General features: G+C 46.2%; 1 protein-coding gene across 8 annotated transcripts in view; it reads right to left on the bottom strand.

Annotated features, from left to right (window-relative positions):
• Positions 1-228: 228 nt before the first annotated feature.
• Positions 229-23,100, bottom strand: part of LOC144096722 (medium-chain acyl-CoA ligase ACSF2, mitochondrial-like) — an 841,787-nt gene continuing 818,915 nt past the window's right edge. For 7 of the 8 annotated variants that reach the window (XM_077629569.1, XM_077629571.1, XM_077629570.1 and 4 more), the window contains one exon: positions 229-514. In XM_077629569.1, coding sequence (XP_077485695.1) covers positions 507-514 — 8 coding nt within the window. In that variant the 3' untranslated portion in view covers positions 229-506. The remainder of the gene's footprint in view (positions 515-23,100) is intronic. The other variant, XM_077629567.1, reaches the window with a different exon arrangement.

Genomic DNA, 23,100 nt, shown 5'->3' with positions numbered 1-23,100 from the left:
CCATCTTTCTTTCCTTAGCTGACTGCGTTGTCCTATATTAAGTTGAACCCTTTTCGTTAGCCTCTATGTTTTTGCCCTATATGTTCTTCCACGGTTCTGGAGGCTCTTAGTGTTGTCTTACTTTTGCGTGTGCTTGATTTAGTTAATGATATTATTCACTTAAGAACGCGTCTCATAATTTTTAAACGCGTTTTGGGGTTCTTGCGATCACTCAAAATATTGAATGACTTTATTTGTATTTTTTTTTAAATTTATTCAAGACAATAATACAGAATTGTCTTTGGAGACGTGACTAAAGGCAGGAAACTGCCCGACGCGGTCACGCCACCCTGTGGCAAGCAGCGTTGACACTCATGTAGATGAAGAAAGGTAAGTGAGGCCTCGGAGAAGGTGCTCACGCGCCCAGCTTGCGGGACATGGCACTTCGTATGTCCGGCTTGGAGATCTTGCCGACGCTGGTGCGTGGGAAGTCGTCCACGATCTCGATGTACCTTGGCACCTTGAGGCTATTCACCTGTAACGTGATTTACTAGTGTGAGACGCTTGCTCAACCAAATTACTCCAGGAAATGAGCCACGACGCACGCCTGTCTAGTGCGGAGGACATCTCAAGAACCGCTTCTGTGACAAAGAACTGGCATGTTCGGAAAAACCAGCGCGAAAGAAGAACGGGACAAGGGAACACGGACAAGCGCTGTCTCCGAACTGAATTTATTATTAGGAAGTTTACGGAATAAATGGAAAAGAAAACATGAAAAAAAACCATGAAGACAAGCGGCGATAGAAAAAGCAAGTCGGAGAAATGCACACTCAAAACAAGGAAAGCAAGAGCTTGAAATTGCGATTAGGTCACTGCTGAACATAGGTAAGAACATTCTCAGTCACTGCAACGTATGCGTCGCTTACGCAGTCTTCTCCACTTTTTATGATGTAGAAAGCTTCTATTATCTCCCTCGTGCTCTGGTGTGCGCTTTCCCAAGCACAGCGGTTTAATCTAAGAGGGGTTGACATTTGCATTTTGCGCAACGCTTAAGGCAAGTTTTCAGGTGCCTTAGCGCCTATAGAATTCCTATGCTCGAAAAGGTGGATATTCAAACAACGGCCGGTCTGACCAGTATAGAACATTTCGCAGGAAAGAGAGATCCTGTAGAAAATGCTCGTTCTACGCGGTACGAACCTGGATTTGTGATTTACGTGACACTGGTGCACACCTTTACGATCTTCTGCGTTTTTACGAACTAAGGCACAGACATTGGACAGTTTTAGGGGAGCAGAAATGGCCGTTCTCACATCGCAGCTTTTTTCGACATCTGGCAACCCGTGTGTGAATCGATGGACATCTGGATAACATCAACATCGACTCGACGAGAGAGGGAAAAACTTCGCGACTACTGCCATTCATGATCTGAGATAACCTGCCGAAAGCCCTTCACCACATTCTTATTCTTCTAGTTTCACTCTCGTGATTCGGATCTTCTCTCACTACCCGGCTTAGAAAGACGTATTTCTTTGCCACTTCCAGCGCCTCCCTACCAATTTTAAACTGCAGCTCCCCCCCCCCCCCCTCCGAGGCTTTTGAATATTGCTTTGGTTTTCTGCTTATTTATTTTTAACTGTTCCTCTTTGCCTTTCAAGGTCGTTGATCGTACTTTGCAGTTTACTCCCTGAGTGACTCACCAAGGCAATGTTATCGGCGAATCGCAGATTACTAGGGAATTCTTCATTAAACCTTATCCGCAAACGCTTCCAATCCCGGCCTCTGAACACCTCATGTAAGAGGCGGTGAAAACCACTGGCGAGGTCGTGTCTTCCAGCCTGACACGCTTCATTATTGGAATTTTATTGGAATTTCCTTATAAAGTACAGTGGTGATTTCCTACAAGGGAATACGAATTCATTAATGGGGCACAGTCTGTCATGTGCAAGGTAGCAGCACTTTCGCCATCAGTGATTTATCGTCTCTTTTTTGTCCGGGTTACTATGACAAAACTCGTCCAGAAAATTTCAGTTGTTTTCCACCATCGTTCCTGTGCAATCGTTTCCTTATGAAAGCTTCTTGTTCACTGGTTTTTCATCCTGAATCTGCCATACTATTTCTTTCCATTTCTAAAGTTGCACTTTGTCTTTCTTCTTGTCTTCACCTAGATTGCACGCGCAGTGTTCGAAGCGATTGAACAATCCTTCTAATATATAACCTGCAGTTTACGCGGACTACTTAGGCAAGTTAAAAAGAAAATACGCTGCGCAAGATAATTTTTGCACTAGCGGCCTCAACTTTGCCAAAATCGGCATGGAGTAGACGCGCCACTGTGTGGCTTGCTCCGCATCGTCACCGAAAGGACGATGTAGGTGCTGGTGCCGACGGAGCAGTTCACTTGATAGTTTTTGACAGGGATTTGTGCTGTGGTGATGTGAAGGGCGCTGTGCTTAGTGTGCAGAGGAGGAGGCAAGGCGGGGAGGTTAACCGGGAGGAGAAACCGGTTCACTGGGAGATGGGATGAGGGGGGACAAAGAAAAGGCAGATTGAATTCAGTAGGCAAAAAGCCTGCGGTCTGGCAGACACTGATTCATTTCTTGTGGGCGTCGGGCCTGTACGATAGGCTATGACTTTAGTGTACTGAGATTTTAATGATACCGAAGGTGTCGTGTACTTGCGTGAAGCGCAGTATATGACGTGAAGGGGCCAGTTTTGGTTGGTCCTGTAGGAACCACAACAACGTTGCTGCTCGGAATGGATCAGCAGCGTGATTTCATTACAAGAACGACTTTGTGTGATTTTATGGCAGTTGTGTTCCGTTCGCAATCATGTTTGCAAGGTGCCGCAAGGTCAAGTCTCGTTCGAACCGTCGTATTGTGCCCGCCACAGTAGCTGAATTTCTCCCAGCAAGCCCGTCGTCTTCTTGCCGGTGGGCGGACGGCGGAACCTGCCACCTTGGCCTCCTTATCAGCTCGTGCTAACCATTTGCTAGCCATTATTTCATCATAACTTTCACTCAGTCTTTCATACTGCATGCGTACCGCACGGGAATGGAACCACCTTTCCATATATCTCGTGAAAACTACGCATAACCAACTCTACGGCGCTGCTTTAGCTAATATTTTATGCTCAGGTTGTCTTTAACGCTGCATATTTTGTACAGTGTATTTAGGTTTCCATGCCTTTGAAATGAAATGACATCACGCCCGCTCACGTGGGATCAGGGCATTGTCCACCGCGCAGCTTCTATTTCGCTGAGCTGTTTACGCAGATGACCGTTCACGGACAGACCTTCACCGCAGCCATGCTCACTGCGACTCCTTTAGCGGCCTGTCGCACTGCAACGCGCTGCTACCCGACTCTGCGGCCGACACGTCCAGTGCCCAGCGAGGCCTTCCTTCCCGCGGCTTTGCTTACTGGCGGCGCGCGCTTCTGTGTGCCCGCTACTGCATTTATTGTCCTGCGGTGCTGGTTCGTTCCGGAAATGACTATTTTAGTGCGCCAGCACTAAGCATTGCACTCAGCGGAAAAGTCGTTGCCTGTCAGGTTGTTCTGCGGTCTCCGACCTTGAGGCACGCTGCCCACTTGCTCACAGGTGTGGACAACCTGCCATGTGTATACAGTCGTGACGGATGGTAGGGCACGCAGGAATTCACGGGAAGAGCAACCTGGATCTTACCAGCCTCACTGTTGGCAGCTGCTGCCATCGCTAGGTAGTGGCGCATCGCTTAACCGATGCGCCAGGAATGCCATGACGACTTCCAGGAATCTATGAATGTTATGTAGAGAATAACCAAACGATTTCTGCATACGTGGACATTCACCTAATATCACTATCCGAACAGCTTCCATTCCAACACCGCAACGGAAATGAAAATATTGGTAAGAGTTTAATATAGTTAACCAAGTAGACGTGCGAAAGAAGGTGTCCATTCTTCAATAGGAGGCGGCAATTTAGCTCCACCTTTCGTATGACGCGATATGTTTAGAAAGCTAATTGGCAAATATGAAGAATTGGTCATCATCATCATCAGCGTGGCTACGCCAAATGCAGGGCAAAGGCCGCTCCCATGTCTAATTAACCATGTTCTTTGCCAGCTGCGACCACCGTATTCCCGCAGACTTCCTAATCTGATCCGCCCACCTAACTTTCTGTCACCCCTGCTACGCTTTCCTTCATCTGAAATGCACTCCGTTGCCTTTAAGGACCAGCGGTTATCTTGCCTTCGCATGACATGCCCTGCCCAAGCCCAGCTCGTCCTCGTGATTTCGACTGGGATGTCATTAGCCGCCTTTATTCGCTCACCCACTCTTCCCATGTCTGGGTTCTTAACGTTGCACCTATATAATTTTTCTTTCCATAGCTCACTGTGTTGTCCTTAACTTAAGCTGAAGTCTTTTCGCTTGCCTCCATGTTTCTGCCCCATATGTCAGTACCGGTAGGATACAGCTGTCGTATACTTTTATCTTGAGGGATATTGGTAAACTGCCATTCATGGTCTGAGGAAACCTGCCATATGCGCTCCACCCCATTGTTACTCTTCTAGTTATTTCCTTCTCATGATCAGGATGAGCGGGCAGTGCCTGCTTTAGGCGGACGCATTCCCTTACCACTTCCAGCACCACCAATTGTCAACTGCCGTTCCTTTGCGAGACTGTGATTACTTTGGTATTCTGCATGTTAATTTTCAGAACCCCCGGTTTGCTCTATCCGTCTAACTCAGGGATCATGGATTCCAGTTAAACTCCTGGGTGACTTAGCAAGGCAATGCCATCAGTGAATCATAGATTGCTTAGGTAGTCTCGATTAACTCTGATCCCTAACTGTCCCCAATCCAGGTATCGGAATACCTCCTGTAAGCAGGCGGTTAATAAGAATGGCAAAATTGTGTCTCCTTGCCTGGCAGCCTCCCGTACTGGAATTTTATTGCTGACTTTATGGAGGGCTATGGTAGCTGCGCAGTTGTCATAGATATCTTCAGGCATTTTCACATAAGGCGCTTCTATACCCTGATTCTGTAATATCTGCATGACTGCTGAGGTTTGCACTGTGTAAAATCCTTTCTCGTAATCAATGAAGGCTATATATAGGGGTCGCTTACATTTGAAGCATTTCTCCATCACCTATTACCGTGATTTCCAGCGCAACGAAGACACACAGAAGGATGACGACAACACGGGAGCTTGTCCTGAGCGGCTAAAACTGAGCGGAAATTTCTTTCACGCCTAGTATGAAAAGATTGGTGCTGGTTCTCTTGGTGCCTTGTACGCGTGCGCTTCAGCAGGGAGGGCTATATGTGTACACTGTTTTCATCTGATTAAGCTCCCCTGTGATCCTCTTTCTTGTGTGTGTCTTCGTTGCGCTGAAAATTCCGCTAATACATCTGAAAAGCAACTAGATCAGCAGTTAAGTCTATTACAGTATATGTCTGTCACCTGACTGATAGTGTCAATATGGTCTATTGTGCAGTATATTTTACGAAAGCCTGCCTGATCACTTGGTTGATAAAAGTTTAAGGTTGTCCTGGCCCTATTAGCGATTACGTCAGTAAAAACCTTGGACAATGGACAGTAAGCAGATAGGTGTGTAATTTTTCAGGTCCTTAACCTCTTGTTTGTTATGAATTAAGATAATGTTAGCGTTCTTCCAAGCTTATGGTACGCTCTAGGTCATAAGCCATTTAATATACAGTGTCACTAGTCTATTTAGCACAATCTCCCCTCCGTCCTTCAACAGGTCGGCTGTTACCTGATCCTTAATTACCAGCCGCTTTCCCCCTTTGCATTTCCACGAAGTCTTTCTTTACATCCTTTTTAGTTACTGGCGGGATGTACCCCTGCGGGTATTGGTAATTCTCTATTTAACTACCATAGATGGCGGCGAGTCCTCATACCACGAATAGGACAGTGGAGCAGGGGTTAACCGATGCGTCGCTGCACTGGCCAGCTATCTGTGACCGGTCCCAAATTTTCGGTGTTTTTTCACAATCGACAGTATTCAGTCCATTCTTCGTGTCCTCGACGTGCGACGGCCTGGCGTCCCTAGTCATCGGCAGAATTACGTCAAGCAACCTTCTAGGCGCTCTGCGCCGTATTCACGCTGAAACGGAGCATCACCATCAGCTGAACTCGATGCTGCACTGATTGCAGCGGCGGCAGCGTCTAGTCCAGCGGCCTATGTAGCCGTCGCTACAGAATAGGGCTCTGCGAACAAGAGATTGCGCGACGAACAAGCCAGCGATGGACCTTAGGATGACCATGCTGAGGCATGGAGCAAGCATCCTTCACGGTTGTATCCTACAAGAAAAAGAGAGTTGCAGGTGTTCCTATAGTTCTCAGGCCCAGCGAGGTAGGAGGAAGCCTATGGAAAGCGAACCCTAATATCGTTAAGAACAACGCAGCGAGCGATGGAAAGAAAAATGATAGGTGTAACGTTAAGAGACCGGAAGCGGGCAGAGTGGTTGAGGGTACAGATGGTGGTTAATTATATCCTAGTCTAAATCAAGAGGAAGAAATGGGCTTTGGCTGGTCCTTAAGGGTAACGGAGTGGATTCCAAGAGAAGGCAAGCGTAGCAGGGGGCGGCAGAAGGATAGGTGTGCGGATGAGATCAGGAAGTTTGCAGGCATAGGGTGGGCGCAGCTGGCAAGAGACAGGGTTAATTGGAGAGTCATGGGAGAGGCCTTTGCCCTTCAGTGGGTGTAGGCAGACTGATGGTGTTGATGATGATGAATGTCGTGGCATTGGCTGTTGTAGCGTCGGCTCTAGAAAAAGCTCTTAGCCATCGCCTTAAAAAGGACGGGAGCTTGATGTTTACAGTATCCGCACTGCCCTTTGCGAACCGTCTGCTTACATTAACTAAGCTTGCTGGAGGGGCTATAGAAGCCCGACTCCCATACTTTTGCACGGCCAGACATAGCAAAATTGAAGATGTTCCTGTAACCTACTCAAACAAAGATCTGCAGGAGTATCTACGTGACGAAGGCATCCTCTCAGCAAAGAGGCTAACCACTTACACTCCTGAGGGCAGTGGCAAGGTCAGAGAGGTACGTCGTCGCTCTCGTATTTTGAAATTCGCTAAATATGCACCACTGACCAAACGAGCTACGATTGGGTTCTGTAGTTACCCTGTAACGGAATACGTTGCAGCAGCAACACAATGTTACAAATGCCAGAGACGCATGGCCAAATATCAAGACATTGTACCGGCCCTGTGCGCTGTCAAGTGTATGGCGGCGTCCATTCGCAGAAGGAATTCACTTCAAGAGTGCAACATAAATGCGCAAACTGTGGTGGCCAACACCCCGCTTGATTTAGAGGGTGTTTTAATAAGAAAGGTGCTACACTTACTCGCACGGTGGAGAGAGCACAAGGGCGAGCACCCAAGCGCCATGATCCAGGACCTAACCCCGACGAGGTTTTCACAAATACGTCAGATGTCTCCCATATCAGTCAACGCAGAGTGAATAAACAGCTGATGATGCATACGCAGTTTCGGCAAAAAAAAATTCCCGGGAAATCCGTTGGTTGTTGTCTTCCGCCAAAGCTGCCGGAACACTCTGCACAAGACCCGACAAACAGCCTCTCTTGCTCTCAATCTAAGGAACCGCAACCCGACAGGAAGATCAGAAAAAGGCAGCAAAACGGAAGCCCTGAACAAGATATCACATGCCTACTGATTCCGATGCTGTTTGCAGCCATCCATTTTCTTGTCCGTGCCAACCGCTCGTCACGAGGTCTCCCAGAAGTAGAAGCTGCACTTGCAATGGAGCCTTTGGTGACGGCCTCCTACACTCTGTAGGGGCGTAATACCAGACATTAGTAATATTGGCTTCAATAGCGACAGCTTTACAACAGCTGATCATACTCAACATCTTTCACACATGCTCCATTTTCCAGTGGAACGCTTGCAACTAAGGTTCCATTTCCGCCAGCTCGTGTGAGCGTACCACTTATCTTTCATAGCCATCTGTGAATCGCTCGTTGAGGAAAATTCTCGACTGCAGGGATACTATTTTCAGCATTCACAACGACCGCATGAGGATAGCAGATTGCCAGTAGGCTTTCGCAAGGATATCCCTCCTCACAGTGACAACGAGTGCGTGTGCGCCGCAACAGTAATTGGCAGACAAGAGTACGCTCTTACTGGGAGTATACCTTGAGCCAGGTAGGCCATTCGACGCTTCGAGCCTCGAAAACTTGATAGAAAGGCCGCCCTGTCCGCATGTTATTTGTGGAAACTCCAGTGCTTACAGCGATATTTGGGGCAGCTCATACACATGTGCCCAAGGTGCCAAACTTTCAGAACTTCTCTCAACACATTCATTTAAGCCGCTAAATGATGGCAGCATGACCTGCCTCCGAGGACTGACGATTGCCAGCAGCATCGGCGTCACCTTTGTAACAAGTTCAGTCGCCCACAACTTCGGCTGGTGTAGCAATTTGGAAACACGTGGAATTGACCATTACCCAGTTCTCATATCTGCTGTCCGCGCGCAGACGGCGCTAAAGAAATTCCTTATAAAATCTACAGACTGGGATGCCTACAAGGACGCTGCAAGTAGAGGAATACTGCCGCAACCCGGAATGAGGAATTGGCATCGACAATGGCTCATTACATGAGAGGATGTACGAGAATCAGAGCTAAAAATTATAGAGAACTTTTAGATGATTGGGCATTTCAAAAGCTGTGCGCTATTCGCAGGCGAGCTGCAAGGGAAGCTTTTCGCACAAAAAAGCCGCGAAGACCTTCGTGCGTGCTGACGGGCACAACGTCAGATTCGGCGTTACCTGGATAAGCTCAGTCGGCAAAGATGGCGCGACTTTTGTTCTTCGCTGGATATGCGTCAACCAGTAACCAAAATTTGGCGGATCGTTAGACGTATGCGCACGTCAATCCAACAGTGTCATCCCTTCGCTGCACTTTATCTGCAGGAAAGAAATCCCTGGAAGAAGTATCAGAATACTGCAGACTACTGCCAACGGGGTCAGGACCTCCGACACTCTCCGCAGGTGCTCAATCAGGCACCTCACAGGCGGCAGTGTCAGCGTTAGACCTGCCTTTCACAGCTGAAAAGCTATCCACAGCTATCGCGTAATCAAACAGACGCACGTCTCAGGGTTGACCTATGACGCCATCGCAAAGATACCACACAACTCTCATTTTCGACTCCTAGAATGTTACAATTCTTCTTAAATGACTGGTGAAGTCCCCACGGATTGGAACCTGGCGAAAATTGTTCCTGTTTTGAAACCTTGTACGCAGCTAACAAGCTGCGCATCTTTCCCGCCCATCGCCCTACTGAGCTGCGTAGGCAAGGTTATGGAGCGAATGGAGAGTAACGGACTGGACTCCGAGGGTAGCATGGGGTGGCATAAAGTTAGGTGAGCGGATGAGATCAGGAAGTTTGAGGGGAAGGGTGGCCGCATGTGACACAGGACAGGGTTAAATGGAAGGATATGGGAGAGCCATTGGTCCTGCAGTGGGAATAGTCAGGCTGATGATGATCATCTGCAAACGCATCACTAGGTTCCTCGAAAGTTTAAATGGAGTATCCCCAAGAAATGAGTGGGTTCTGTCAAAATATGTATGCGATTGATAGTGTCATCGCCCCGTTTCATCACTTGAAGAGTACCTTCATGCTGGGGGCACCCTACAGCCGTTTTTGTTGACATCAATGCCACTTTTGACTCTGTCTTTCACCATGCAATTCTCGCAGCCTTGGCCTGAAATGAAAGCTATACTAGTGGATTGGACACTATTTAAAGAACGACAAAATGTTTATGACCACTCCAAATGACCCCAACACTCTTTCATGCAATATAGAGGGGCGTATTTCAGGGAGCGTTGCTCAGCCCTGTCGTGTTCAATATTATTCTTATACACATCACAAGAAACATTCCGCGGGGAGTACGCATACCTAGTTATGCAGATAGTATCTGCATAGGGAACGCGTCACGTTCGCGCTATATTACCCAGCAACGTCTTCAGAGAGCGTTACTGCACATCTAGATGAACTTGGCTCTCCGAGGTCTTTGTCTCTCGCCAGAAGAAAGCGTTGCCATGAATTCCACAAGAAAAATGATGACACGATATCCGCTCATCCTAAGTGGACTGTCACCATATTTTGTACGATCTGAGTGATGCTTAGGCGTTGTGATAGAAATCTGTCATGGTCACCTAATAAAAAAAAATCGGCGAGAGGATCACTGCAGCACCGCAAGTTTTCAGGATCATGGCGGGAACAGGGTGGGGGCAAAAAGTTCCGATCAATGGTTCTGCTCGAAAAAGCCTACGTTGAAGTATCCTTGCGCTACTGTCTACCGGTGCTGCGAAGATTATAATCAACAAGCAAGAAGATTCTCGAGGTCACTCGGAAGAACTGCATGCGGATATGCCTTGTCCTCCCAAAGGGTTCCTCTGCATCAGGAACAGTAGCGGCAGCAGACTGTGTCCCACTAGATGTGATTGCCGCCCAGGAATCTATCCGTACCCATCTCCGCCATGTCCTTCAAAAAAGGAACACTTCCTGCACCGCGTCAACCTAACTCGCTGTAACTCTCCCTTTGGCCAATTTGTACAGCTCCTGCCCCTTCCTACTGTTAATCAGCCACAGAAAATACTACCTGAACCCCTGACCTTTCCTCCTGCATACTCCGTGTTCTAAAGGTGCAAAAGAGTATTCCAGGTGCGAGTGCAAAGAGCCGCATACCACTGACAGTGCTTCTGCAGGCTGCTGTCACCTACTTAACCGTATATATATATATATATATATATATATATATATATATATATATATATATATATATATATATATATATATATATATATATATATATATATATATATATATATACATCGAAGTATACGCCTCATTTAAGGAAACATTTTCATTTGACTCGACGTTTCGATCGGAGGACCGATCTTTTTCAAGAGTGACCATACAGTGCATGGGCGCGTGTTCTTATAGCATGGGACTTGACACACAGAAGGCTTAAAAAGAAAAGAAATAAAGAAAAGTAAAGAAAAGAAAAAAGGGGGAGGGGGCGGCCGGGAGAACGGAACAGAACTGACACCGATGGCATATTAGGGAAGCAAAAGTGGCGCGTCGCGTACCCGTGAACTCACTGCACACACACACGAAGCGAAAGAGGGAGGCCGGGCTGGGTGCGCACGCGGCTACTGCGACAAGAAAAAAGAAAAAAAAAGAAAAAGAAAGAGAGAGAAGCAAAAGCAGAGAAAAAGGGGAAAGCAAAGAAGAAACGTGGTAGGGCTTAACAAAAGAAGGGATGCCAATTGTCGGTTTCGGTGCCTGTGTCCGCGTATGTGCGGCCCCGAGCGGCTCCGAAAGATGGCCCAGACGAGGCGGAACAGGTTGAGACCGCCCAAAGTGGCTCCACATGGTGACACACGAGCCGCTAAAACCAGATGAGCTTCCCATAGGAGGACCAGATGGAAAGGCTTGTTGACAGGAATGCAAAAAAAAACAAGAGATATAGCACAGATAAATTTCAAAACATAAAAAAAATATATAAATATATATGATGCAGCGATGGCGTAGAGGTAGAACATCCGTCTCGCGTGCAAGAGGACCGGGGCTCAAATCCTGGTGCCGCGCAATTCTCCACCGGGCTAAAAAAAAAAAAATCCGCGTGTCGATGGAATTGCATAACCAGGCCTGGAGTGCGGCCTTATCTCGGTGACCAGAACCGACAACGCACTCTCTCACCAGAGCAGGATTTGGCCACCCTGGTGTAGTACTTGGCCACAACCTTCTATGATCAAACCAATTAACCCTCGGCCCACAGTCCCCAGCGGCTGCAGAGCAACTGACCACGGCGGCGGTCAGACCTGTGACGCAGCGGAGGGTGCTAAGAATCTCTGGCTCCGGACAGGCCGCCATTGGAATCTGAACCTGGCAACGTTTAACGCTAGAACTTTAGCTAGTGAGGCTAGCCTAGCAGTGCTGTTCGAGGAACTAGCGGGAATTAAATGGGATGTGATAGGGCTTAGCGAAGTTAGGAGGACAGGTGAGGCGTATACAGTACTAAAGGACGGACACATACTGTGCTATCGCGGGTTAGAGGGTAGACGAGAACTAGGTGTGGGTTTCCTCATTAATAAGGATATGGCTGGCAACGTAGAGGAGCTCTACAGTATTTACGAGAGGGTAGCAGCTATAGTAATTAGGCTGAATAGGAGGCACAAGCTGAAAGTGGTGCAGGCCTACGCACCCACATCCAGCCATGATGACCAGACCGTTGAAAGCTTCTATGAGGACGTAGAATCAGCAATGAATAGAGTAAAATCGCAGTACACTGTACTGATGGGCGACTTCAATGCGAAGGCAGGCAAGAAGCAGGCTGACGACCACGCGGTAGGTGACTATGGGATAGGCTCTAGAAATAGCAGGGGAGAGTTATTAGTCGAATTCGCGGATAGAAATAATTTACGGATCATGAATACCTTCTTCCGCAAACGAGAAAACAGGAAGTGGACCTGGAAGAACCCCAATGGTGAGAATAAAAATGAAATAGACTTCATACTATGCGCTAAACCTGGCATCATTCAGGATGTGGCCGTCCTCGGAAGGGTGCGTTGCATCGACCATAGAATGGTAAGGTCTAGAATTAGCCTAGACTTGAAGAGGGAACGGAAGAAGCTAGCGAAGAAGAAGACCATTAACGAGTTAGCCGTAAGAGGGAAAGCACAGGAGTTTAGGATAGCGCTGCAAAACAGATACTCGGATTTAACTGAGGAAGATGATCTTGATGTTCATTCAATGCACGATAACCTGACATCAATAATTACGGAGTGCGCAGTAGAAGTAGGCGGTAGGACAGTTCGAAAAGATACCGGGAAGCTATCTCAGGTGACGAAAGATCTGATTAAGAAGCGCCAAAACATGAAGGCATCTAACACTACCGATAGAATAGAACTAACGGAGCTATCAAAGTTAATAAATAAGCGCAAGGTAGCCGACATAAGGAAGTTTAATATGGAGAGAATCGAGCATGCTCTAAAGAACGGAGGTAGCCTAAAAACAGTGAAGAGGAAACTAGGCATAGGTAAAAACCAGATGTATGCATTAAGAGACAAGCAGGGCAATGTCATTAGCAATATGGATAAGATAGTTAACGTAGCCGAAGAGTTCTACACAGACCTGTACAGTCGCCAATGTAATCAGAACGCTAATGAGAAAGACAGCAGTGCACAGCAATGCGTCATCCCGCCAGTAACGAAAGATGAAGTAAAGAAAGCCTTAGAAGCAATGAAAAGGGGAAAAGCAGCTGTGGAGGATCAGGTAACAGCAGATCTGTTGAAGGATGGAGGGGACATCGTGCTAGAAAAACTAGCCACCCTGTATACGCAATGCCTTATGACCTCGACTGTACCAGAAGCTTGGAAGAATGCAAACATTATCTTAATTCATAAGAAGGGAGACGCCAAGGACTTGAAAAATTACAGGCCGATCAGCTTACTATCCGTTGCCTACAAAGTATTTACTAAGGTAATCGCTAATAGAGTCAGGGCAACGTTAGACTTTAATCAACCAAATGATCAGGCAGGCTTTCGTAAAGGATATTCTACAATAGATCATATTCACACCATCAATCAGGTGATAGAGAAATGCGCAGAATATAATCAACCTCTATATATAGCTTTCATTGATTACGAGAAAGCATTCGACTCAGTGGAAACCTCAGCAGTCATACAGGCATTGCGTAATCAGGGGGTAGAAGAGCCTTATGTCAAAATACTGGAAGATATATATAGCAACTGCACAGCTACTATAGTCCTCCATAAAGCCAGCAATAAAATTCCAATAAAGAAGGGCGTCAGGCAAGGAGACACGATCTCGCCAATGCTGTTCACCGCATGTTTGCAGGAGGTATTTCGAGGCCTGAATTGGGAGCAGTTGGGAATAAGAATAAATGGAGAATACCTAAATAATCTGAGATTTGCCGATGACATTGCCTTGCTGAGTCACTCAGGAGGTGAACTGCAAATCATGATCAACGAGTTAGGCAGAGCAGATCGATGGGTCTAAAAATTAACATGCAGAAAACCAAGGTAATGTTCAACAGCCTAGCAAGGGAACAACAGTTCACAATTGGCAGCGAGAGCCTAGAAATTGTGCCGGAATACGTCTACTTAGGGCAGGTAGTGACAGCTGATCCGGATCATGAGAGGGAGATAACTAGAAGGATAAGAATCGGGTGGAGCGCATATGGCAAATTCTCGCAGATCATGAGTGGCAGTTTACCAATTTCCCTCAAGAGGAAAGTGTACAACAGCATAATCTTACCGGTACTCACCTACGGGGCAGAAACGTGGAGGCTAACGAAAAGAGTTCAGCTTAAGTTAAGGACAACGCAGCGAGCCATGGAAAGAAAAATGATAGGTGTAACGTTAAGAGATCGGAAGCGGGCAGAGTGGGTGAGGGAACAAACACGGGTTAATGACGTCCTAGTCGAAATCAAGAGAAAGAAATGGGCTTGGGCAGGGCATGTAATGCGAAGGCAAGATAACCGCTGGTCTTTAAGGGTAACGGAGTGGGTTCCAAGAGAAAGTAAGCGTAGCAGGGGGCGGCAGAAGGTTAGATGGGCGGATGAGATTAAGAAGTTCGCAGGCAAAGGGTGGATGCAGCTGGCAAAGGATAGGGTTAATTGGAGAGACATGGGAGAGGCCTTTGCCCTGCAGTGGGTGTAGTAGGGCTGATGATGATGATGATGATGATGATATATAATGACCAAAAAAGAAGAAAGATAAGGGGACATATGGCCCTCGCGGGACCAAAGGATGAGTTAAACGGCAGATGGAAACAAGCAGAAACTGACATGCAACAGGGGTATGACCTCAGACGACTCGGTCAGTTGTGGTACTTTGTCTATTAGGGTTGAAATTTTCTGTGGTTTCGGCCATCGAAAGAGACGATAGGGTGCCATGGTTTTCGTTGATGCCCTTTTGCACTGTGTTAAATTTGAAAATAAAGTATGATTCGCGTTGTTCGTGCTCCCGGGTGTTTTTAAAGCTACTCTGCAATATCGTTACTTTAAGTTTGTCAAACTCGTGGCCTTATTCGCGGAGGTGTCTCGATAGTGGGAGGCCAGGGAGAGATTGAGTATGTGAGCGGTGGTTATTAAATCTTAATCGGAAGGAATTGTCTGTTTGGCCAATGTACTGCATCTGACATTCGCCACACTCGAGCATGTAAACAACATTACTGGAATCCTCTCGGATAACATGTTTGAAATCTGAATGGGTACTTTTAGTCAGTGATGTGGTTTGCATGTGTTTGCAAACTTGGCATCTGCTCTTTCCGCAAGGTGTGCAACCCACCGGCCTCGGTTTATTAACCGTTGAGTGCACAAGATGATTTTGTAAATTTTTTGGCCTTCTGTATGTTACCCGGGGGACCAATAGAAAAATTTTTGAGAGCCGCTCACTTTGTTCTATGGTATTGAAGTGTTTTTGAAGGATTTTGTTAATATTCGGTAGGTTGTCTGTGAATGTCAGTACTAGATTAGAGCGATGCGGTGTTGGCGGGGATTCCGCAGGGATGTGATTACGGTTAGTAACTTCCGCCCTTTTAATGGCATCGTCGATGATTGAAGGCAGGTAGCGCTGTTTCTTTAGAATTTCGCCCATGTGTTTAGCATTTTTTTTGAAAATCTTCTGCTCGAGAGCAAATGCGTTTGAATCGGATAACCTGTGAGTACGGAATTGGAAGTTTTGCAATTTCGTGGGTGGCAACTGTTGAAATGAAGATACTGTTGTCTGTCTGTGGGTTTTTTATAAACGCTAGTGATTAATGCACCCCTGTCAACACGAACAAGCACATCAAGGAAGTTAATGCTATTAGTTGAGTACGTGTGTGTGAAAGAGATATTTGGATGTATGTTGCTGAATGAGGTGATAAGCTGAATTAGTTTTTCCTCTGTCTTTGCCCAAATTATGTATATGTCATCAAGAAAACGTTTGTAAAAAGCCGGTTTGGTTGGATATGAGGGAAGGAAGTCTGATTCAATTTTGTTCATAAAGATGTTGGCGTAATTTGGTGCCATTTTTGTGCCCATAGCCGTACCACTCGTTTGAAGATAATATGAGTTATTGAATTCGAAAGTGTTAAGTTTAAGGACCAAATTTTCAAGCGTTTCGATGACACTTGGACTGGGAGAGTCTAGGATTCTGTGTTCTTTATAGGCTCCGACCATGGCCTGTATTCCGTCGTCATGGGGGATATTAGTGTAAAGTGACACCACGTCCATGGTAACTAGGAAAGCGCCATGAGGGAACGTGACATCGCATAATTCTCTCAGGAAGTGGCTAGTATCTCGTATGTAAGATGGATGTTTCGGAGGTATATGTTTGATGAGGGAATCGATGTAATCGGAGATCGGTTCTGTCAGTGTGCCGACACCAGAAACAATAGGTCGCCCCGGATGGTTCTCTTTGTGTATTTTCGGAAGCCGTTGGGCTGAGCCATGCTGTGGCTCAGCCCAACGGCTGAAGTTAAAGCAAAACTGACAGGCCGACCAGGCTCACGCGCCCACCATTTCTCCTTCTGTTAATGTCACACGCTCTAGGAATTTTTTAGAATTAAGAAAAATTTCTGACAAGCTAATCAGGCACGAGCTCCACATAAAATCTCTTCAAATATATCTTAAATCAGAAACTGTACCGAAGGGACTTCTCGTATCCCTATCGCCATCCATGAGTAACCTTTCAGAATCCCATCGAGAAGCATGGAGCAAAGAACTACTTAAGGCTTCTTTGAACCTCCTGAAAATAACAATTGAGCACTTTAGACAGATGTTAGCATCAATAATACTCGAGGAGAGGCGGGCGCGTCACAGCATGATACTCTCAGCATCCGAGACAGATGATCTTGAGGTCTTTCAGTTGAGCAAAATTAAGCAAATTTGGACGAAGAAACTTAAAAAATTCTCTCGTGACGGCATTGTTGTTGAGGCATGTATGGAGCGCACAATAGTATTGCAACTGGCAACGCACATATCCCCACCCGACAATAACAACGAAACGATAAACAAACATACAACCACATTAGACCGAACACCTGGAGAGCCACACCTTCCGGAAAATATAATCAACCTATCAAGCTCACAACTCACTCCCGATGAAAAGTCCCTTTTATCACGCGGCCTAAAATTCTGCCCGAATAATGGGCAGTATAATGAATACCAATTACTCAAGGATCTGGATGACTTTTCCCGAACACTTAGACTACGGGAATACTTTTTCGACAAACCAAGCCAAAATAATGCTTGGTGCCCGAAATCTCAGGAACAGTGGACACCCAAAATTGGCAGAGATAAATATCTAGACCTATATTTTAAAGCGGTACAAAAGGACATATTGCAGGCCTTCGGGACACGAAAATCTGGCCCACCCAACCTCATAAAAAAACAACGTAACGCTTTGGACTCACTCGGGAAACGAACCGACATCGTCATTAAGCCCGCCGTCAAGGGTGGAGGTATAGTTATTTTGGACAAAGACGATTATATACAGGAGGCCAACCGCCAACTCAACGACTCAAAATTCTATAAGAAACTATCATCAGACCCTACCTCTGAACACCGGAGGATCATAGCAAAAACTCTGAATAAACTAACCGATGAAGGTGAATTACCATGGCGAATAAGTAAGGCGCTGACGCCAAAAAATGCCTCCACGGGGCGCTTTTATATGCTTCCGAAAATACACAAAGAGAACCATCCGGGGCGACCTATTGTTTCTGGTGTCGGCAGACTGACAGAACCGATCTCCGATTACATCGATTCCCTCATCAAACATATACCTTCGAAACATCCATCTTACATACGAGATACTAGCCACTTCCTGAGAGAATTATCCGATGTCACCTTCCCTCATGGCGCTTTCCTAGTTACCATGGACGTGGTGTCACTCTACACTATTATCCCCCATGACGACGGAATACAGGCCATGGTCGGAGCCTATAAAGAACACAGAATCCTAGATTCTCCCAGTCCAAGTGCCATCAAAACGCTTGCAAATTTGGTCCTTAAACTTAACACTTTCGAATTCAATAACTCATATTATCTTCAAACGAGTGGTACGGCTATGGGCACAAAAATGGCACCAAATTACGCCAACATATTTATGAACAAAATTGAATCAGACTTCTTTTCCTCATATCCAACCAAACCGGCTTTTACAAACGTTTTCTTGATGACATATTCATAATTTGGGCAGAGACAGAGGAAAAACTAATTCAGTTTATCAAATCATTCAGCAACATACATCCAAATATCTCTTTCACACACACGTACTCAACTAATAGCATTAACTTCCTTGATGTGCTTGTTCGTGTTGACAGGGGTGCATTAATCACTAGCGTTTATAAAAAAACCACAGACAGACAACAGTATCTTCATTTCAACAGTTGCCACCCACGAAATTGCAAAACTTCAATTCCGTTCTCACAGGCTATCCGATTCAAACGCATTCGCTCTCGAGCAGAAGATTTTCAAAAAAATGCTAAACACATGGGCGAAATTCTAAAGAAACAGCGCTACCAGCCTTCAATCATCGACGATGCCATTAAAAGGGCGGAAGTTACTAACCGTAATCAAATCCCTGCGGAATCCCCGCCAACACCGCATCGCTCTAATCTAGTACTGACATTCACAGACAACCTACCGAATATTAACAAAATCCTTCAAAAACACTTCAATATCATAGAACAAAGTGAGCGGCTCTCAAAAATTTTTCCTTTGGTCCCCCGGGTAACATACAGAAGGCCAAACAATTTACAAAATCACCATGTGCACTCAACGTTTAATAAACCGAGGCCGGTGGGTTGCACACCTTGCGGAAAGAGCAGATGCCAAGTTTGCAAACCCATGCAAACCACATCACTGATTAAAAGTACCCATTCAGATTTCAAACATGTTATCCGAGAGGACTTAAACTGCGATTCCAGTAATGTTGTTTACATGCTCGAGTGTGGCGAATGTCAGATGCAGTACATTGGCCAAACAGACAATTCCTTCCGATTAAGATTTAATAACCACCGCTCACATACTCAATCTCTCCCTGGCCTCCCATTATCGAGACACCTCCGCGAAAAAGGCCACGAGTTTGACAAACTTAAACGATATTGCAGAGTAGCTTTAAAAACACCCGGGAGCGCGAACAACGCGAATCATACTTTATTTTCAAATTTGACACAGTGCAAAAGGGCATCAACGAAAACCATGGCACTCTATCGTCTCTTTCGATGGCAGGAACCACAGAAAATTTCAACCGTAATAAACAAAGTACCACCACTGACCGAGTCGTCTGAGGTCATACCCCTGTTGCATGTCAGTTTCTGCTGGTTTCCATCTGCCGTTTATCTCATTCTTTGGTCCCGCGAGGGCCATATGTCCCCTTCTCTTTCTTCTTTTTTTGTCATTATATATATTTATATATTTTTTATTTTTTGAAATTTCTCTGTGCTATATCTCTTGTTTTTTTTGCATTCCTGTCAACAAGCCTTTCCATCTGGTCCTCCTATGGGAAGCTCATCTGGTTTTAGCGGCACGCGTGTCACCATGTGGAGCCAGTTTGGGCGGTCTCAACCTGTTCCGCCTCGTCTGGGCGATCTTTCGGAGCCGCTCGGGGCCGCACATACGCGGACAGAGGCATACCGAAACCCACAATTGGCGGACGCATCCCTTCTTTTGTTAAGCCCTACCACGTTTCTTCTTTGCTTTCCCCTTTTTCTCTGCTTTTGCTTCTCTCTCTCTCTCTCTTTTTCTTGTCGCAGTAGCCGCGTGCGCACCCAGCCCGGCTTCCCTCTTTCGCTTCGTGTGTGTGTGCAGTGAGTTCACGGGTACGCGACGCGCCACCTTTGCTTCCCTAATATGCCATCGGTGTTAGTTGTGTTCCCTTCTCCCGGCCGCCCCCTCCCCCTTTTTCTTTTCTTTACTTTTTATTTATTTATTTATTTATTAGTTACCTGCATCGCCCCGCAGGGCATTACAGCAGGGGGGGTACAGACTCCATTTATAGGTATAAAGCAATTATTGCAGTGCATGGAAAAATGCTTCGTTAGATGCAATACATACAATGCTCGATGGCAAACTGTTCCAGTCCCGAACAGTTCTAACAAAAAAGAAAAACGCAAGACGTCACCCTTGCAAGAAAATTATCTGACCTTCAAGCAGTGGTCCAGTCGCTTTGATATATAATGAGGTGCCTGGATATATTGTTCGCGGTTTATGCCAGTTCTTGAATAATAAATCTCATGAAAAAATTTCAATCTGATGTACCTTCTATGGTCCTTCAACTATTGCCAGTTAAGTTTTCGTTTGCTTTCCGTCATACTAACTTGCCAATTATAATTACCAAGAACAAATCTAACTGCCCTATTCTTAATTTTCTCTAATTTTCCTACACACTCAGATGTGTGTGGGTCCCAGCAAACACATCCATATTCAAGTATGGAGCGTACATAACTGAAATACAGCTGTGTTTTTAAGTTACTTGGTAAATGGCTAAAATTCCGCCGTAGAAAACCCAAACGTGACGCTGCCTTATTCGCAATATAATTAATGTGCTTATTCCATCGTAAGTCCGATGTAAAAAGACGCCTAGATATTTAAATGACTTGCTTATGTTGAGAGTAAAATCATTAATTCTATACCTATACGGATGATTAGCACGTTTTCTTGTGAAGGTGACGTGAACAGTTTTGTTTATATTTAACGACATGTCCCAACGTACACACCAGTCTGCCACAGTATCTAAATCAGTTTGCAGGATTTGTGAATCAGAAGTGGAATTTACTACTCTGTAAACAACACAATCATCGGCAAACATCCTGAATGAAGACTTTCTTTTCTTTTTAAGCCTTCTGTGTGTCAAGTCCCATGCTATAAGAACACGCGCCCATGCACTGTATGGCCACTCTTGAAAAAGATCGGTCCTCAGATCGAAACGTCGAGTCAAATGAAAATGTTTCCTTAAATGAGGCGTATACTTCGATGTATATATATATATGTATATATATATATATATATATATATATATATATACATACATATATATATATATATATATATATATATATATATATATATATATATATATATATGCTATAAGAACACGCGCCCATGCACTGAATGGTCACTCTTGAAAAAGATCGGTCCTCCGATCGAAACGTCGAGTCAAATAAAAATGTTTCCTTAAATGAGGCGTATACTTCGATGTATATTATTTTAAGCAGTCAAGTACCTCATGTTTTCACAGCTATATATATATATATATATATATATATATATATATATATATATATATATATATATATATATATTGTGATGACCGCCCATAATGCGCAGGTCCACACGGGACGGAGAGGCAGACACCGTATGGCTCAGTTTAAACAAACAGATGTATTCAATAATTACACATGATTAAGATTATACATCAGAGGCTGGGGCGTCCGAGCTTACGTGCCGACGACTTCATGGGGACGATGGAGGGGCTCCGGAGTTGAGCTCAAGCACTTGCTGGCAGAAGCTGCACGCCGTCGGGCTTCGGCGCTGAAGGCCCCCTTGGCGAACGATGTCGTCCTGAGCGTGCTCCTTCCGTACTGCTTGTCGATTTTTATATCCTCTTATCCCCACACTCCCTAGGGTGAGGACGCCCACGCCAGAAGGGAGGGGGGCTAGGGCTTTCACTTGGGCGCACAAAAACACCGCCGCACTTATGGTCTCGCCCCCCTCACGTGTTGAGTCCGAGGGAAAGAAGGTTGTCTTCGAGGTAGCGCATAGCGTCGGCTGTGGTAAGGCGCGCTCTGGCCCGCTGTCGGTTTCCGCGGGTCACCGGCCTCCGTTCTCCATGAAATGACACTCGCCCCTCAAGGCCGGAACGCGAGCTAACTAAAAGGCCGGGAAAGTGGTCCCTTGTCCTGGGATGTGCTCGGGAGGATTGATTGATGATGCCCACCGTCTTGCCACGGGGCCAGGCCCGCCGAAACGAGGCCGCCCTGGAACGGCCACGGCAATTGGGGAGGAAAAGCCCGTTTCCCCGCGGCGGCGGCGGCGGCGTTCGACTCGTGCCGACACTATGGAAAGGGAGTCCGGTTGGGCTTAAACCCCTTCTTTCTGGTCGTCACTCTCAACGAGTATGGCTCGGTAATTGATGATGCCGCTGTCATCTGGGTCGTCTCCGTGCGGTCCACGGCGGCAGGCCCAAAAGCAATCTCACTCAAGTTGCTTGCAGCCATATACAGTAGAAACATGAAAGGGGGTCCGTTTGTGCTTTCGCCGCCACTGGGGGCTCCGTCTACGCCGCGCCGTCGAACGCGGAACCTCGTAGCACACAAAAGGAACGTCACACTCGCTCACCCTCCAGAAGAATGTTCTCCGAACATTTGAGTCCATGCAGCTCCCCTTGTCTTTCTGAATCGCCTCGCACAGTGCGTCCGACAAAACACTTTTCACTGCACTCAACACCACTGCACAACACCATATGCCTCCGCTGTCATAACTGGCGTCTCCAGGGGCAGCACTGATCTTCTTTTACAGATAAAAATGAAACTCAGCACCCAAGCCTCTCCTTTCTAGTCCAAACTGGACGAAATAAATTTACCACAGTTACAAAGGAGCTCCCACTTCTAGCACGATCACGGCACAGACAAAAATATAGATAACGAAAGGAAGTAGGGCAGGTTCTGCATGCGCTCCGCATGCTCTCCTGTGAAGGTGTTACTTAATGACAGAAAGGTTTAACTACCAACTCCGATAACTTAACACATAAGCACATAGCAATGTTATGAGCTGCGGCATTACAGAATTCTAACCAGTTCACAACTCCGCTCTGTTTACGCCATTAGTCCGACTTAGCTTTCCGATTTCGCAGCGGATATCGGCCATCATGAGTCATACTAAGTAAGTCTGTCACCCTTTGTCTGCTTTGGGACTCGCGAGGGCTCGTGGCAGGAGCCTCTCCTGGCGTTATCTGCGCGGCAACCTCGCGCGCTTCTTCTTCTTCTAGCAATGCATGAAGTAAATCCGGTGGCATTCCGGCCGTCACCTCTGGCGCCTGCCGAACAAATGCAGGAGAGGGCGTTTCTTGCGAACTATCTGCG

Source organism: Amblyomma americanum, chromosome 7 (genome assembly GCF_052857255.1).
Source record: "Amblyomma americanum isolate KBUSLIRL-KWMA chromosome 7, ASM5285725v1, whole genome shotgun sequence".
NCBI classification, from domain to species: domain Eukaryota; kingdom Metazoa; phylum Arthropoda; class Arachnida; order Ixodida; family Ixodidae; genus Amblyomma; species Amblyomma americanum.
Note: the sequence above shows the minus strand (reverse complement) of the source record. Positions and strands in the feature narration are given on the sequence as shown.